The sequence below is a fragment of the Corvus hawaiiensis genome, chromosome 4 (genome assembly GCF_020740725.1).
Source record: "Corvus hawaiiensis isolate bCorHaw1 chromosome 4, bCorHaw1.pri.cur, whole genome shotgun sequence".
NCBI classification, from domain to species: Eukaryota; Metazoa; Chordata; class Aves; order Passeriformes; family Corvidae; genus Corvus; species Corvus hawaiiensis.
This window is the reverse complement of record NC_063216.1, coordinates 67,478,904-67,497,965: the sequence shown is the minus strand read 5'-3', so window position 1 is coordinate 67,497,965 and position 19,062 is coordinate 67,478,904. Positions and strand designations below refer to the sequence as shown.

The following is a 19,062-nucleotide window of genomic DNA, read 5'->3' as shown; positions in this document are numbered from 1 at the left end:
ATCCTGAATCAACCAGGGATAAATTTTTAAGTATTCAGCTTTTTATTGATAGTGCATAGAGCAGTAAAAGGCCATTTCTCTAGTCTTACTTCCCTGGTCAAATCTTGCACTGTACGATGTTACCTAATCACCTCAAATCAGCTCCTGTAATACCTTGCTTGAAGCCTATCTCCCACACAGGAACCGGGGAGTGGAATTTTCAGCTGGAGAAGATTTTTTCCTACACAAAACTATACTCTTTTCCTAGTAAGCATTGTAAATCAGGAGTCTCTCAACTAAAACCTGTGGATTTGGTTTCAAGTTTACCTAGGCATAGCTGAGAGAAACAAATAGACTTGTAAGATTTCGTAAACAACTTTTCCAATAATGTTTTTGAGTTTAGCAGGTCAATGTGGTCGCTCTGTGTGTGTTGGCAAAGGAAGACAGAGCATATTCATCTAGAAAAAAGCTTTAAGGTTTAAGAGCCTTTTATTGTAATCAAAATTATCCCATACCCATCTTCCCTTTGTGCCCTGGTGCTTAAGGCTGAACTTGTGGACTTGCACATCAACAAGCCTACAAGATGCTGATATGGGATATGAAGCTGCCTGTGACAAGGCAGGACACAGGACGAGAGCAGTGTTCCCAGAGAGGTGACCTGCATGCCCTGCATCTGGCACAACCCTGCCCCAGCACAGTGTCGTGCTGCCACAAGGTTTTATAGGTAGGGCAAAGCCATTTGTGTACAGCTGGGGAGAGGATGCAGGGATCATATTTCTGCATTTATTAATGTAGCTGGAATCTAGCACCACCCCCCAAAATGGAGCAGGACTGTCATCGTGCCTACTGCTTCTAATTCCCTTAAATAACCATGTGTTTCTGTCCATCTCCAAGCATAAAAAAGTATAAAAAAGGGAAACCAGGGCTAAGTTATGACTCGTATAATTTAAGTAATGTTTATGTTCTTCTCTCTCACTTGTACGTTTATGATCCTTATGACAAATTTCAAAAAAAACTTGAGATAGGCAAAGTGATGTGATCTAGCCGGACACAAGTAACAAGATTTATGAGCTGAGATTGAAAATATCATCTGTGATTTTTAATAAGGTGATAGATCAATTTAAATCCCATTCCATTCATCACCTCTTTCTACTTTCTACACAGTTGGGGGTAAACCCAGCATAGATAAATGTCTATTGCTTTCTTTCTTAGAATATTTTGCTTTGCTGGTATAACAGCCTGGGTCCTGAGCTCATTTGTAGACCCTACCAAATAGGCCACCTCACACTGTGAGACTGATTTCTGGAAGCTGAATACATGGGGGTCTGAAGCTTGGTCGGTAAAACCTGTGAAGAATCCTTTGACTCACAAAAAGCTCATACGGGATACAGCCATACTGTTTCAGTCTTAAATTGTGCCTGTTGTTGTTGTTTGTTTATTTGGTTGTTTATTCCCAGCTGAGACTGGAATTCCCTCTTGGATGGTGCCCTGAGAGTGAGGTAAGTCAGCCTTGGATGCAGCCCTGAGCTTCCTGGCACAGCCCCACGTGGCTAATGCTGGCCAAGGTGACGCTGATAATCTCTGGGTAGTTTGCTTTCAGAGCTTCATTTGGAGACCCACTGGAATTTGAAATTATCACCATCAAATCAAGTCAGTAATGGGTAATAAGGATGCAAACACCCTTGCTGTCCCATGGGCAGGTGTGTCCTGGCTGGCTGGGGGCACCCAACATAATGACCTGCAGTGGGCCAAGCTCTGGCTCTAAAACCATTAAAGGTGGGTTTTCCATATCTACACCCCACAGCAGCTCTGCCTGCCAAAGGGGTAGAACAGAACCAGGTTAATTGAGAAAGCGCATGAGTGACATAAAGCCTCAGAGGAATTGCAGGGGCTAATTGAAAGAGCTCTGAATTGTGAACACACCTGCAATTGATTAAAATGAGTTGTAAAACAAAAGATAGAGGGTTGTCAGAACAAAGCCAACATTAATTCTGGCAGCAGTAATTGATTATGGCAGCAAACATTAGACATTCAAATAAAAAGTGTCTGTTTGAGCAAATGAAAAGAAATGTGAATATGAGTTCCCCAAAACAATACAGAACTGTTTGGCAATTATAAAAATATTTTTTTATTACCTACCAGCATTAGACTCCTTGAGAAAGATCTAAACAGAAATTAAATAAGCCACCTTCTGTTGACAGCACACAGACTGCTGCTACTCAAGAAATGAGTGATAACCTAACACTTAGAGATCAATAGAAAGAAGCCAAGAATTTCTAAATGAGTTTTTCACTCCTCCTTAGCAGGAATCAGAAGAAAGATCATAGCAGGTTAATTCTAATTTAGCAAACTACTTTTGAGAAACTTGGCATAAGGAACCAAGCCAGAAGGAAAAACATCTAACAGGGAAGACAATTATATAAAAAAAATCCAATTATCACAATTAGCTAGTTATACTGATTGGTCTGTTATGAAATTTTCAGTGCAGAGCTCTATTTCCAGGGGAGCTGGATGTGAGACTATGTAGGAATGCTGAAAATTATTTCATGGGTTAGATTTTTGTAATGAGGTAAACAACGCACAATTACACAGCGTTGCATATTGGGTTATTCTTCTGGGACTAATCTGGCTCTCATGACAGCAGTGGCAGTTTGATCAAACCTTTAAAAGAGAAGCACATAGCTGCATTTATACTCTTCCTTTCAATTAAGAACAAAACAAATCTTAGGACTAGATGTGAGGAGCAACAATACAAAAATAAATCTATGATTACAATGCATAATCTTACGTCTGGTCATAAAAGTCTCTTTTTATTTTAGCTATAATTGCTACTAATTATCAGAATTCCCTATATCTCTTTCCCGTTCTATTATTTTTTGTCTGCAAAGTATGCAAGTTATACAAAAGAATATTCTCCTTCAGGTGAACCATTTTCTAACAGCCTGAAAGGATGTTTTTTTTCACTAGTTTTGTTCCTGTGACCTCAAATTAAGCTTCTTGCCCCCTGGAAAGCCAACCTTTCCCCATCTCTTACCCAGGACAGTACAGAAGAAACAAATGGGAGCTGCTGGATGATGAGAACTGAGTCTTAAAAAAGAAAATGTACAAGTAAGACATTGTGAACGTACACACTTCCCAGCACTCTGGCAATTTACTGCCTTTCACTACAGCTGCTGTTTCTTGAATACAGAGTGCATGTGTCTTTCCCTACCTCTTTTGATTGCTTTGTTCTTTACCTGCAGAGCACAGCTGTGCTGTTTAATGCACTTCTAATATTGTGTGCAGCTTACTGCCACCTCCCTTTTCTTTGCCACATTATGCTCCACAGAAACCTACAGTATGTGCCTTTATCAGTCTCCCAGCCCTCTTTAGTACCTTATTGAAGTAGAGTGAGGAGCCAGATGAGATGACCCCACAGCCTTCCTCAGGCTTGACGATCTCTCCCCCAATAATTTCCTGCCACTCTGTCTTCAGGGTATCTGGGTTTTCAAAATCAGACATGATGGTTGAAGAAAGGGGATTTTCAGGATGACATTCAGTACCCCGAAACCCTGAATCACACCTAGAAGGAAGTGTAAACACAACACTGACAATTAGTTAAGGTGGTGCACTGACACTATAAAATTCAATGTGAAATAACAAATCATTCTGGGATTGCAGTTTTGTATCATGGAAACAAACCAGAATAACTGGAAAATGGGAAAACCCTGTATCCTTTTTCTAAAAAGAATCCTGTGGTGTCCAGAAAGTTTGAATCTGGCAGAGAGTAGCAGTCTGTGCCCTCAGTGTAGCACCCATTCTGACAGTGGCTGCCAAACTGTCAGAATGGCAGTGCTGAGCTGGTCCCTGGCATCCTTCTGACCCAGTGAAGCAGCTCTGGCCCTGAGCTGGGGTCCTTGTGCCAAGGGCCGGAGGGGCCACCAGGACACCTGCAGCAGGGCAGCCCTGTACCACTGAAAGTTCTTCCAGTGCTTGGATCTGACAAGGATACAGGTTCTTGGACACATTGGTGTGGAGCAACTGGCTCCTAATGCTGCCTGAATGGTCAACCCCTTGTAGAGCTTTCATTTTTTAATGTTTAATCTAAAAATAAGAACAACAGCCAAGAAAAGGAAAGTATGGAAAATAGTAGGGTACCTAAAGTATCAGAAGACCATTGTTCATACCTGCAAATGCTTCATACCTGCAAACACCGTGGTCACACCAGCCATGCCCGCTGCACATGTTGGGACACTGCTGGCCAATGTAGATGTTGTCCAAGGCCCACTCATCCTGGGCTGTGTAGTAGCACTGACTCCAGCGGAAACGTGTGGCACTGGACCTTAAAACCAATAACAGCGTATTAATTCTCCATTCTTTACAGAATGGTGGGAAAAAAGATAAAATGTAACTAAAAAAAAAATGAAGTTGGTATCACAATCACAGCCCAGGCTGCAAAGGCTGACACAACCAAAGACAGATTTTTGCAAATTAACTTCCTAGATTATGCCACTTGCTGCACAGGGCTATATAAAGGACTTTTCAGTGATTGATGACATTTCTGAGGAAAAGCATATTGCAGAGATGTTGCAGGAATTTTGAGCATTATTTTAAGGTAAGCCTCGCTATGAATATTATTGGATTTTTATTGAGTGATGGTTGCAAAATTGGAAAGGTGTATCTAGGGCATGACTTTGTTTTCTATATTTTTGGTCACAGTTAACAGGTTGTAAACCATGTAAACAGGTTTCTCCCGATCTTTATTGTTTAAAAAATTATTAAAGTTCTTGAGCATAAGTGAATACCGACTATTTCCATTCAAGAACAGTTAACTGTTTTTTCTTGGATACAAAAATTTCTTTTTGTCAGGATGATTCTAAACTAGATTTTGCTCACATATCACTGGTGACATTGAGATCACAAGTTTTTGACGAAGATCCCGTGTCATAGCACCTATTTTTTTCTGCACTGTAAATAGCTTGCTCTTGCCCAACAACTCAAAATCTGTAACACCCAAGGTTTGTAGTGGGGAATCATCAAATTAAACTTCTTGCCTAACTAAGCTCTGGATAGTTGTAATATTCTTCAAGCACAAAACCTTGCTTTAGCTTCTCCTTTCTAAATAGTTTATCTTCAACAGCTTGTTTTTTCTTTACAATAATGAATTCAGCTAACATTATCCATTAAAAAATGCTTACTGTTGGCCCTTTAGGAGATTGTCCAATGCAACATTGACATTTTCCATGGGAATGACTCCTGCTAGCCAAACCCAGCCTGACACCCATTGCCTTCAAAAACCAAGGCTGGAGAAGAAAGTGAATCACGAGAAAAGCAATTTTTGTCATCATCAAGCCTTTTCAAGCTGCCCTGCCAAACTGTGCACATCCAGCAGGTTACCAACATTGGCTGGTGGCTACTCCCAGATGGGGGACACAGAGACTCTCCACTCCGCTCATGTCAGAATGAGATTAAGAAAAATTTAATGCATGTGAAGTGAAACAAAGATGGGAAATTGTTCATCATGATGGAGTAAAAGGGGCTGCTGGCTGCATGATGGGTTTGGGTAAAAAGGGGTGGTGGTGGCAATGTGGGCACTGAGGCTGAATTGCACTGTTGTGGAGGGTTAGGACAGGGAAAGCAAGGTCGACTGAGGAGAATTAAAAATCCAATTTTAAAATGGGACAGGCCTGTGTCTGGCCAAGGGCTGGTTGGGGGAGCTGAGGATGAGAAGCAGGCAGTTCCTATTAGAAGCTTCTTTTCTAGCTTGTTTCTGAGCGATATGGTTATTTTATGAGGCACAGGATATACTGCTGTTATTCTGCTTCAAGATATAAAGCCCTTTCCCCACCTCCAATAATTTATGTAGAATAAGACTTACTAAAATGAATGTTGTAAAGGTGGCTGAGCCACCTGCTCACATGTATGGAAGTGAAAAAATGAACAGAGCAGGCCTGTGCAGCTGAAGTGGACAGAGTGGCAATTAGCCACTCTGGCACATATAAGAAGTTTGGTGCATGTGTGGATAAATTTTTAAAACACCAGTTTTGAATTTCTTTAAAAAACAAGTGAAGCTGCCCAAGGGCTTGATTTTTAATTGAAATGACCCTTGTTGCCTGCTTTAAGTATCTGTTTGATATTGCAAATACTGTAAGCATTTTTACAGTACTCAGAGTTAATCTGCAGGGGCAAATCTGCTGATTAAATACTCCCTCAGGATATAATGTATTGATGGGTTACATTACAAGAGCTATGAATTATCCATTAAAAGGGTACAATGCCAGTAATCAGCACACGAAGGACTTCCTAAGCTTGTGTAGGCATAATGGGCAGTCAATATTGACTGCAATTATTTACTGTTTATTTTTGGAGTGCTCTGAAGTCAGCACATCACTTTGGTGCTGAGGTTCATGTTTACATCAATGGCACCACAGAGAACCCTGACAGAGGCTGTAGGCTCTGGAAAGAACAGTAATGACTGGTGTTAACTCTAATGTGTGCTGAGGAAAATAACAATACTGAAACCAAAGAATGGTGTTAGAGCAGGCAAACACACCCCCTGTGAACTCCCAGCACAGTAAAATTGTGTCATGTTATTTTCCCAGGTAACAGGAGGGAGAGCATTGTATTCGGGCATCTGTTTTGCATCAGGGACAGAGTATGGGCGGAGGTGGGGTGTGAGACCCTGCAGCCCAGGGGTATTTACAGCAAACTGGGGGAGATTTACAGTGATACAGAGGCAATTTCACTGTGCCATGGAAGTCTCATGGTGCCCAACAAGCGGTGGTGCCCCCTAGAAAGAGCTTGGTGTGGCATTGATGGCATTGCCTCGGCCACTCACTGGCTGCTGACAGGTGCAAATGACCCTGAAGGGCGGTTGTGCAGGAGCATCAGGGCTGGTTCTGGGGCACAAGGCTCACACTGACCTACACAAACAGTGGGGAGAGCCAAGCCCTGTGCAGTGACAGAGAACACCTGTGCCCAGGGCAGCAAAACACCTGAAGCCCCAGCTGAGAAGATCCCTGTGCAGCTCCTCTTTGGGGCTGCTCCCAGGGCTGGGCATGCACGGCAGGCATGGAGCTGACACCAGGGCTGATGGCCCTTACTGGGGCTCATGTGGGTTTCACCTGACCAAAATGTTTCCCTGGAGAGTCTCATCATCCCATTCCTGCTGCAGGGGACTGCCACCCTGCCAGGTGCAGAGTTCCATCTGCCTCCTCCAGTTCCAGATGTTGGCTGCACGTCAAGCTAAGGGATGCACTCAGCTCCACTTGTTACCTAGAAGTTCTCAGATGAATGCAGTCATTCCAGGAGGTTTATATATCTCATTTGAGGGGAGGGGAGGAAGGGAGGAGGCTCATTACAGCCTGGAGATGAACATGTGGCCCAAATGGAGGTGTGTGCAGCAGCTGGAGGCTGGGGATAGTCCCCAGGGAGCCACATCCCAGAGTGGAGGAGTTATTTTTATCTCCAGACAGACAGCTCTCCCCTGGGGACAGCTTTGCCACCATGGGAATCCCGTGGCCCCAAGCTGCAAGGGACAAGGGGCTGCCCTTGCCTTCCCACCCAGCCTGCTTCCAGGGGTCCTACGGGAAGCGATGCCACCATCACATGGCTGTGGGCAGGGAAAACTCTATGGATTCAGATTCCTCCCTGGGTGAGGGATAATGTGTGTTAGGCTGAATTGACAATTACAAAAGCAATGCTGCTGAAAAGCCAGTCCAGCTTGCTGTTTTTGAAAGCTTTCCAAGGCTGCTCTGCACCTCAAGGTAACAACAGCTTAAGAGGATTATGCTGTTAAAAATGGTAATCAACCATTTAAAAAAGCCATGTTAATTAAGAAAAGAGAATAAGGAGATGAGCGTCAGCTGCATTCTCAGTGATAAAACACTGGTTTTCTGGACAGTCACCATTTGGACACCTATTGAAATGGGAAGTGCAGCACTGAGGAGCTATGAAAGCATTTCTTACAAGCAAAATAAACTTCCCTAGTTCCTCATAGTTTCTCCTTTTTTTTTTAATGCTACTGGGAGGCAATCTAGCTTTCTAATGACATTATATCTAAGTCAAGTTGATGTCAAATAAAAGTCATTGTTGTGTGACATTTTACAGAAGCACAAGGAAATCGTGTCCCAGAAGTACTGCAAGTGAAATGATGTTCTGTTATAAAATTTTTCAGATATGTGAGTTAAAATAAAATCATTGCCTTCCCTCCTGATATTAAAAGCCTTAATGATCTAATGCAAATTTGTGGCTGATAAAATTATATTTGCTACCTTCTGAGTTACCATAATTACATTTACCCAATTATCCTGAAGCTCTCATTCAGTCATTAGGTGTTGATTTGTTTATGAAGTCAGCAACTGACAGCTGCTTGCATCTCATTAAAGCCTGTTCATATGTAAATTCCTTGCATAAAACTGAAATTAATTTCCATCAGTGTTAGAAATGTTCAGTTCAAGTACAATACAATTTCAGCGAGCAGGTGCTTACATTTCATTTCTTCAATATAAGTCTCATTCTTGCAGCAGATTTTCTAGCATCCCAAAGCTCACATAACATGGGAACCTTGTAAACTCATGCTTGCTAGAAGCAGGACATCTACAGATGTGCAGAAATACCAGCACACCCAGAAAGTTTTACAAGAGAAATAGGTGCTGTTATGAACAATTTTCCAGCTGCATGAGCACAGTGCCACAGCCTGACACTACCCACACACCCAAGGTGCAAACCCTCAGCTAAGAGCTGTGCATCCAGGGATAAAAGCTCCAGCAACCACAGCAGGGCTGTGCAGGGGTGTGAGGGCATGCCGAGGCTACCAAGGGCCAGAACAAGGCTAATGAGACATTCCCAAGTCCTTGTTTAGGTGGTTTGTTGCCCTGTGCAGTAAGCACAGGACAGGCTGAGTATTTGGCAGCCTTTTTCTTGCACGGTTGAAACAGAAGGAAGGTCCAGAGATCTCTCCCCCTCACCCCAGTTCTGGGAAGGCAGAAGACCTGGCTCTTCCCCTTGGCACTGTTCTTCCTGGCCATTACTAAGGTTTTGCCTCTGGGTGGTTATTGCAGTGGATGCAGGTGGGGAAGGGATAGGAAAAGGATCGAGGGCATCCCGAAGAGGAGCCCTACAGAACATATTCACTACCAGCCACCTGGGACAACGCCCTCTGTGTGGCTGGGCTGGCAGCAGAGAGCCGCACATCAAATTGTCACCAATAATGCCCAGGTTTTGAAAAGGTGGAAGCTTACCCTCTGCTCACAAGTGTGCTCTAAAACACGTGTAAAAAATGCCCCCGCATTTTCAACCCAAAGGAACTGCTGAGCCCTTAGCCTGCTCCTTGCCAGTGGAAAGGAAGGTTAGAAAGTGGTGAGAGAGAGATGCATGTGGTGTGCTGGATTGTGTTTGGTGGGGAGCATGGAGCCACGCTTCCTCTTCACCCCAATAACTGCATAGTACAACACAACACAGAAAATGTGCTCTATCAAGAGCAAAGGAATGTTCAGTGGTAATTTGTACTTTAATTACAAACAAAACTCTGCTAACAGACAGGAATCCCTTCAGATACAAGACAGAGTGTGAAATATTTATGATTTGTGCACAGCACAGAACAGGAATACGGCTATTACTTCATCATAATTTCTCCCTGCAGTCTCTTAAATTAAAATGGAATTATTTACTTCTGTCACCTCATATTCTGAGAAGAATTAGTAGATCCTAAAGAAAAAGAGGCCCACAACATTGGTATCATCATCAAATTGAGTACAGTATATATTTCATAAATGAAATTAGGAATAACAGCCTACTTTAGAGTGTAACCCAAAAAATTGTAGACACTTTTTAAACTTCTAAGTGCCTATGTGAACCACAGATTTTGTAGATGGTGGCACATAATGACATGTAAGATTTAGTACATTATAATCTAACTACAAAGCACTTATTTGTAGACTTACTTGCACCATTTGGTATTATCTGATATGATATGTTCTAAGGATTCAGTATGTGCCTTTGATGTTTTGCCTAGAAATAGGAAATTCTGAATATTGTCTGTACAGTAAAAAGGGCCAGTGTGTTGAAAGAAGGTATCATTGTGGTGTGATTGATGGAAACAGGCTGTGCTGAGACCATGCAGAGTGCAAAAAAATAATGATGAAGGATGGGGAAATACAATGATAACTTAATCTGAGCAAGCTCTCATTGCAATTGCTGTGATGGATTCAGGTCAAACATAATCAAAATGTAACCCTAATTGTAATAATTAAATCCTCAAATGAAGGATGACCTGAAGATTATTGAGATTTATGACAAATTTTTATTTGTATGTTATAATAAAAATTTAAAAATAAACAATGAAAGAAACAATTAGGTTAATAAACAAAAATTTTAGGGCAGGCAAACCAAGTTTGATTACAACAAGATGAATAGGCTTTCTGAAAATTTTTGTTTCTCTTTTTTTGCAGAAGAGAATGTTATTTTTTAAGACATGCTATAAAAAGAATCAAGAGTTAAAAAATTCCCAGAAATGAATCATTACTTATTGTTTATACAAGGCTTTGGTCTGAAGATGTAAACAATAAGGAATGTGCAAAATAAAAATTAACAATCCAAATAAAGCCTTCCTCCAGTAGGGCATTTATATACAAGCGCTACTATTTTTGAAAAGTCTGAACTTTATTAGACGAGCCAGAGTATGTATTAAAAACAATCGTAAACAATAGTTTCTGTTGACTTCACCAACATTTCATTCTCTAATTATGTAAGGAATGCCTTTTATGGGAAATACCTGCGACTAGGTCAGCCCTGGCACCCCACCTATTGGCTTGAGTATGACCTGCAGAGACTTGATCTTTGTCATAGCAATTTAGATGAATTATCTGCACCCCCACCAAAAAATTTAAAGAGAGGAAATAACTGCTTACCAAGTCTTCTGTGGTAAAAGAACAGTGATTCTCCTCCACTGAGTAAATTCGCTGGAGTGGTAAATACTTGCTGATGTAAACTCCTGACAGCTTGGCATACTGGGAAGACATTCCTTAAAACAAAACATTTCAAAACCACATTTAATATTGAGGAAAAATTGGGAACAGAAACAAGCATCAAACATTCACAGAACAAGGAGTTTGTCTGGGTCCAGATGTTGTTCTCTTCTGGAAAGACCCAGAAGAGAAAAATCCTGACATGATGCAGAGAAATTTCTCAGAAAACTAGTAGTAAAATTGAGGATGAAAGAAAGCCATATGACTTTATTTAAAGACTTTAGCATTAGTGACTGGCAATGTTTTGCTTTCCTCCACGAGGAATGCCTATCTCTTTGTTTTTTACTATTTTCACCCCAGCATCCATCATGGACTATGAAGTAAGGCCACAAGACCACTATGAAGTAAGTCTATGAAAGGGACCTCCAGACTTATACAGGTCATTTTAGAGACCTACTTGTGAGGCTTTGCCTGGGCATGCTGGCTGGCCCCACACCCTCCATCTGCAGTGGGGAGCAACAGTAGGAACAGAGAGAGCCACAGCAGAGCCCCCAACCTCAGCCTTCTGTGTTGAAGTTGTGTCCATAGGCCCTTCCCAAGCTCTGCAGCTGTGTTAGCTTTGACACCTACAGCAGGTGGTGCAAATTCCCCCTTCCAGCTTCTAGGACTATTTCTGCATTTAACTCAGATTCCTATTGCCGTCTATTCCCCAATTTTTATTTTCTTTTTTTAATTTAGAAGATATGATCATTGTCACATCTTTTTAATATTAAATATAAATGAAGTCCCTTATCCCAGCTTCTTAACTGTTTTCTAGCACTGCCCTTGCAATGCTACTTCATTTTTTGCAATATTCCATTAATTTGTTTATATTTTGCCAGAACAGCACCCAAAAATTTGTGCTATGAGGTATTAATAAAGTGCTTGGAAGTTACTACCAACCTGAATGATCCTCTTCTAGCTACCAATTCAGAGAGTCCCTTCTGCCCCTTCCTGCCACAGCACAGCTTCTCCTGATCATCCCCACATGCCCAAGAGTATTTTGCTGGTCACTGCTGTGCTCTCCCCCATGAAGGGTATTGGGCAAGAGACCAGACACCTGCTTATGCAAGTAGCCTACTTTGACTGCTCTCAAACTAATAATAAAGCAGTGACTCTCTACAGAAGTTATGGCAATTAAGAACATTTATATAGTTAAATTATATGGTAATAGTTACGTATTAAATATGAAGAAAAGCAGAATATATTATTTTACAGAGAAATTTATTGCTCAAATATCTTAGAGTATTAAATGAAGATCTGAGACCTTATTTTGTTGTTTTGGTTTTTTTTTAGTAGGTTTTCTAAAGGCTTAGTTTCCTTTCCAGCAATTTTCAAACATCTTTTTATTGATTCATCTCCCCTAAATGATCTTAGAAAACAGGATCTGATCCGTGCTTGCAAAGCAAACAAAACTTTCAAACATTTCAATTAATTAGTGTTTTGTTTATTTGCCAGATTATGTCCTTGAAATATACTACAAATACTCTTTTATCACAACAACATGGGTGGTGTGAGAAAAACAATTTGGCTGCATGTTCTCTCTGAACTCAGCTCTATGGAGCAAGGAAAGGAGCACAAAAATCTGAGGGCAATTGATCTTCCATAGATGGCAAACACAAACCCCAAACACCTACTGCTAGGAAATTTTCTTGGACACCGTGATGATGCCTGCTAGGTATAAAAGACATGAACAGTGTTTGAAATACATGATTTAGAGCTTTCCTCTGGATTCTGTTTTAGGTAAGAAATCATTACTTGGATTTGCAAAGTTTAAAAATTCATTTATTGCCATTTCTCTATTCTGCCCACCAAATTAAATGTGGCAAAACACACCATGGCAAAGGGTAACCAGGCAAAGTTTAATTGCTCATAGAAGGTGTGGGACCTGACATACAAATCCTTCGGTGAGCCTGCAGAGCAGGCAGTGAAAAGGCAGTAGGACAAGTTCCCTGACACCCTCTGAACCTGCTCAGAGGCAGCCAAAGGACCTTGGTTAGTTGACCCTGAGGCCAGGGAAAGTCCAGCTTTTGATCTAAGAGGGAAAACAAGAGCACGAACTGTGGCCAAATGCACTGCTCACATTTGTGCTGAGACAGCACCAAGCCACCCGGGAAAAGAGCAGCCAACACTGCTATTTGCACTTCGAGCAGAGTGGGGAAACAGCCGGTCATTACGGTCCTGGACTGTGTTTGAACCAGGGATGGGGGATGAAGGGCTCTGCATTACAATCCCCTGAAGGAATGTGCTTTCCATTTACGAAATGGCTGCACACAAGGGCAGAAAGAATTTCTATCCATTTAAATTCCAGGAAACAGTACATGCATTTTGCTTAGAAAAACAAAGCAATAGCACAGGAAAGATCTCAGCCATTACCCTGTAGCTCTAACTGTGGCCCAATTTTTTTCTCAGCCTTGGTCCATTCCTGTCACAATTTTGTATTTCAGGCTTTCAGATACCTTTCTTCCAAATATTATGAGGAACATTCTAAATACCTCTATTAGTAATTTTGATTACAACTAAGCATTTCTTTATTGAAAGGTGAAAAAGGAAAACATATTTCTTTGTTTAAAGCCAAAAGTGTATTTCAGACAATCTTTGTATAAAGCAGAGTTTATGGAAGACAAAAGTCCTCACTGCCAGCCTCACCTCCTGAACAAGATGCCATGTGAGGCCATGGTTGGTGGAGTACTCCAGTTTCACCTGGTTGTCCATATGAGGAGTAAAGGCCTGACTGCAGCCCATCACCAAGTTGAACTGTATCATATATGAAGCTCCAATCTGCATAGACTGGGTCTCCACGTAGCGCATGCTAGAGGCTAGCTTTGAATCTCCTGTAAAACTGAGAGATGTAAGGAAAGAATAAGGATCTATCCCCAAAATAATTCAGAAAAGAGCATTATGAATGGTTCTGGTTTAAATACAGTGGTGTTTCTTTGTTCTGTAGCTTGGCATGTGGGATGAGACCATACACAGAAGAATTTTTTTCCTGGTACTTCTGCAAACTATCAGGAAGGCCTTGATGTATCCCAGAATGTGAAACACTGAATTATTCTGTTAGTTCTTACTATATGCTCTTTGTATTAAGGATCAAGTTAGGATCTAGCGAAGGGCAACATAAGGAAAAAACAACATAAAGTTCATTCCTCTGGAGTGTCCATTGCCTAAAGTCATGACACAATCAGAGATGTAATTTCATTCTAATACTGGGCAGTTAAGATCCACTGAATCTAGTTTAAAACACTCTTATTACAAAGATGGTTAATTTCATTGATTTTCAAGTGATCCTATACACAATGTATTCACTGACTCGACTGTGTTTCAGAATTAATCTTCTATTCTCACCTTCTTTTCTGTAGGAGGTACTGATTTAAGATTTATATTTTCCAGTGGATTGGAGAACAATAGTAATGTTTGGAACACACATATACATATATATGTTGCAAGGCACACAGTTATATATAGTAATACAATTTATAGTCTGAAATTCCAAGGTTATTTCACTTCAAATGCAGGTTTTTCTTCTTTCAAACGAAAAATGAAACAACCAAATTCAAAACCTCAAATGCAACAGAGGCATAAAGAAGAATAACAACTTAAAGTTTGAATCCTACTCACTAGCCTTCAAAATAGAGTATTTTAATGAAAGTTCATATAGAATGAAAATTGCCTCCCTTTCCTTAATTTGAGATGTTTACTTAGTGTCTTCAGAAGTACTTTAGTCCTTTCAGCTTCAATATTTTCTAAGACTATTCTTAAATGTGAACAATTTAGAATAGGGATTGGCTCTTTTTAAAGAAAATCACTGCAAATCATCATGGAAAAAAAGAAAAGCTACATTTAGTACAGCAGTGATGAAGAGAATAATCTAGTTCAAGGTTGCTCTTACAATTAAGTTACAGTTTATCATCTTAAATAAGAAACCATAATCTTTAAATACAATAAAGTAGAACATATTAGCTTCTATGTCTGTAAAATTCAAGGTCATGACAAAGTGAGTGTGAGGACTAGGAATACAAGTCAGTGTCACTTAGGACTCTTTTAGTTAATTCACTGACCTATATGGTTTTCTATAGAGTCCTTTCCAGAGAGAGCACTTAAGCCATAAATGTCAGCATCCTGCCTTAAAGCTTTAGAAGAAATTACTGAAAGCTGACATTAGTTTTGTCATTATCAAATTTCTGTTACTTGGCATAAGTTAAGATCCAGGCTGCTTTGTACTCCCTGACCTTACTTTTTGTGACTTGATTTCCTAAAGGATGATCAGCTCATGATGTTATATGGAACTACCCAGATTTTGTTGATCAGCAGCCCAAAGCGACTGGATGGACACTCCCTCCACTGCGAGGGCACAAGGGCACTGTCACAGACAACTGGACTGGAAGGCAGTAAGTCGTCTTAGAAAACTGTATCTGAACTGTTTGCTCTTTTCAGTCGGTGTTGTCAGTGTTTTTCTTCTCAATAGGAAGGATAATTTCAAGATGAGAAGAGGATACAACATATACTCATCAGCAGTCCAGCTGGCAACCCACAGTTTGTGGCTTAGTGGTTAGATCTGAGTGTATCTCAGAAGAACTTGTCTGGATAATGCCTGAATTTATTTTCTTCCAACTTCATCTTCTCCTTTACAAAATGACAAAAATCCACAAATTTAAAAGCTAAAGCTGATTTGATCTGACACGGGCTGAAGCCCTGTTGGGCAACCTGTGCCAATACAACCAGGATCTTCAGGTATCAGTCAAACATGTGCAGTGTAATCGGTTGAAAGTTATGTGTAGCACTGCTTTGGAAGAGGATTTGGCATTGCATACAAAAACCTGGGCACAGCACAGCACATCACAGTTACCTAAAGCTTATCTGGACAGAATAAAGGAGTTGAAACTCAACAGTTTGATGAAATATCTGTTCAGAAGCTGTCTTCCCAAAGTAATAGAAAACAAGTGAAGGACTTGTAGTTCAAAATAGCTGTGAAGAATTAAATGTTTTTTGCCCTTGTCTTCAAAAAAATCCCCTTTATTCATTACTACTAGAGTAAAATGAGAAAAAAAGTCTTAAACTCTAATATATTCTTTCTGATAGCATTCAGGTCATTATTAAAATATTTTAAATTTAGTATTAATTTTAATTTAATAGTTTAACCATATTGTACACAGTATATTAAGTAAGTAAGTTGAAAAGTCAAATCAGCTCTTTAAAATGCATATAAAAGAAATGTGAAAAAGGAAGCTAGTGTTGAGATGCGGACAGCATATGATGCTCTATAAGAAGCCCTTTTAAGGGGAGGAAATCACATTACAGATACGCAAGTCCTTTATCATCCACATTTTGCCACCAGCTAGACACAAGTAGCATTAAAGGTGTGGGCTCCACCTTACTTGCCACTTTGCTCTCCAGATCTCTCATGTACGTGGTTAGGGGTATGGTCTTTTGCTGGAATACCAAATGTTTTCTTTGTTCTGGGAGCCACACAGCTGGAATACCTTTCCGGATTTTGTAAAAGATGAAGTAATGTCCCTGGCGTAAAAACAGTTAACTAAAAAATCTTCAGAAATGAGAATGCAGAGGCTTCATTTTTGTATAAATATGTTGCTGTGAGTGGGTTTCTGGCACGTATATAATTAGACCTGTGGAGGCACAGGAACACAATACCCATAGGTGCCCTCAGAACAATCACTCTCCCTCCAAGCACTGCCAACTAATTGGTACTTCTGGGAATGGTATCACAGCCAATGTCAGCCAACCTGCATTGCTCCAAACTGCTCTGAGATCCCCAGAGTTACCATATTTTCAAGTCTGATACTTTTAGGAATACTGAAAAGCCACATGGATGCAGCTTGTTTTGTAAAGTTGCTTTGACTGAAAATATTGACTCAATGGTCCAATGCTTGCACCAGATGCAGCTTTTCTTCCATCAAAGGCAGGGGATATTTGTGCCTTTTTACATCTCATCATACCTACTTTGCTAAATAATCCCTAAATGTATTAACATCATTAATATAATTAAGTCTATTACCTGAAAGAAACTTTCTGCATGTTACAGAGTAACAATTACTCTAAATGACAAAACACTTAAGACACTGGTAAACTACCAAGATGATGTAGGACCACTGTATGACATTGCTCCATAAAGATGGTTCATGACAAGGCAGGTTTACAGTCTTCCCCCAGGCTTCTCCAGGGACAGTGGGACATGCTATCATTTGCTACCCTGAGTTAAATCATAATGCTGTAATCTGACTGAAGACAGTTTATTTATATAAAGCTATTTTACTTGTGTCCAGATGAATATAAAGTGTATATATCCTTATCAATATTTAAATGAATTTCAGCAAGTGGCTGTATATAGCCTGTAATACTTCAGAGGCATTTGGTTCAAAACTTTGCCTGAATATGAGCATTTTGGAGAAGTGATGAATTAATGTACATCATCAAACACTTCATTTTAAAAGTGTTCTGGAGTCGTTCCAGTACAACCAATACACTTGATGTAATAAAGTTTAAGATCCATTCTGAAACCAAATGTTGATGATGACAATCAAATAAAATGACTGTTCAGACATAGACCATGAAAAGTACTCAAAAATCACCTTTGATCAAAACATGTTTATCAACAAACTAACAAACTTCTTTTTTTTTTTTTTTGAATGAAGCCAGACATGCAAAAGAACAGACCATCTCTTAAAAAAAATTAAAATCTCCTTCCTCAGTTTTTTCCAACTTTAAGGATAAATGTTTCAGGTTTACAGGTTTTAAAGCAGAAATGGAGGCCTAACAGACAATTAAAAGCAATTCTGTGAAAATGGGCCTGGGGATGACACCCTGTAAAGTGATTGATAACATATTTCCCATAGTTTACTAATGAAAAAGCTGTTGTCAGACTGTTCTCAAGAGGATGGTGTCAGTGCTACTGCAAGGTCTGATTGTGAGTTAGAAACACATGAGTTAGAAAATGAGAACCAAATGGACTCACAGCTGGGAAAACCCAACAATAATTAATTTAACTAGCAACCATTTGTACAGACTTTGTGTAAGTTTAAAAATTTCCCTTGAGAGAAGCAAGGTCAGTGAAGGATAGAGTTCATGTTTTCCAGTGATAATGAAAAATACTTAGACATAAATAGTGAGGAAGGCTTTGATTCTTTATTTGATGCATGTTTCTAATATGAATGAGCACTACAAATCCTAGTCTGTCTCCATATGGGATGGAGAATTTAGCTTAGTGTTTATTATTTTGATTCTGATTTAGAGTCATGGGAGGAAAATAGAGGAACCTCTGCTATCTGAAATTATCTGCCCTTCTCCCCATGATAAACTGGTCTTAAAAGTACAGAGTGAAAACAATGTCATTAAAGGGCTTTCATTCCAACTCTTTGATGAGGGAGATACAAACAGTTTGAGCCCTAACATGTGGTTTCATTTTAATGAGCAGCGAGTACTTTCCTTGTCCTTATTAAAGTGGTTAATGGTGCTTCTGCTGCCTCATTATCAGTGCTAGGACACATTCGGTGTTGATCCTACTGCTAAGCCAACTCCTTTTAGTTTGACAGATGATCAGAAAGTCAAATCAGATTGCTCAGAGATACCTCTTAATAAAATTCCAACAGTGTTTCTCTGACTGTCCATGGGGATGCTAAAATTATTTTATTTTCTTCAGGTTTTCTGTAATTACTGTGATTGTACTTTCTCCAAAGAAATATATCTATGCCAATTAAAACTATACTGGGTTTATAGGTTGATCAGGCTAGCATGAAACTGTTATTTGGTTTTAATCAAAACACACAGATTAAATTGAGCTTCCCTTGTATTAATTCCAAATATTACACTCAAGTGCTCCAGAATCTTTTTTGTGAAACATGTTAATATTTTAGTAAAAAAGCTTATTTTTATGCAATCCTAACAATTTATTTTTCCTTCTTTCCCCTTTCTCTTGCCTTTATTTTCATTGAGGCATGTGATGTTTTCTTGCTTTTGTTTCCAAATATGCAGCACATTTGAGGCATAATTATAATATGTCATAATGCTGATCACAGTGTAAATTACTAAGTGTATAAAATACCAGACAAAACAACTACAAATGGCTAATGTCATTCTGCCTGTA

The 19,062-nt window shown here is 39.9% G+C and overlaps 1 protein-coding gene across 2 annotated transcripts in view; it reads right to left on the bottom strand.

Annotated features, from left to right (window-relative positions):
* The window catches only part of RELN (reelin), a 275,922-nt gene that overhangs the window by 72,596 nt on the left and 184,264 nt on the right, over positions 1 to 19,062 (bottom strand). For both annotated transcript variants that reach the window (XM_048300517.1, XM_048300518.1), the window contains exons 21-24: positions 13,614 to 13,806; positions 10,869 to 10,981; positions 4,163 to 4,300; positions 3,355 to 3,541 (exon numbers count right to left, since the gene is read on the bottom strand). In XM_048300517.1, coding sequence (XP_048156474.1) covers positions 3,355 to 3,541; positions 4,163 to 4,300; positions 10,869 to 10,981; positions 13,614 to 13,806 — 631 coding nt within the window. The remainder of the gene's footprint in view (positions 1 to 3,354; positions 3,542 to 4,162; positions 4,301 to 10,868; positions 10,982 to 13,613; positions 13,807 to 19,062) is intronic.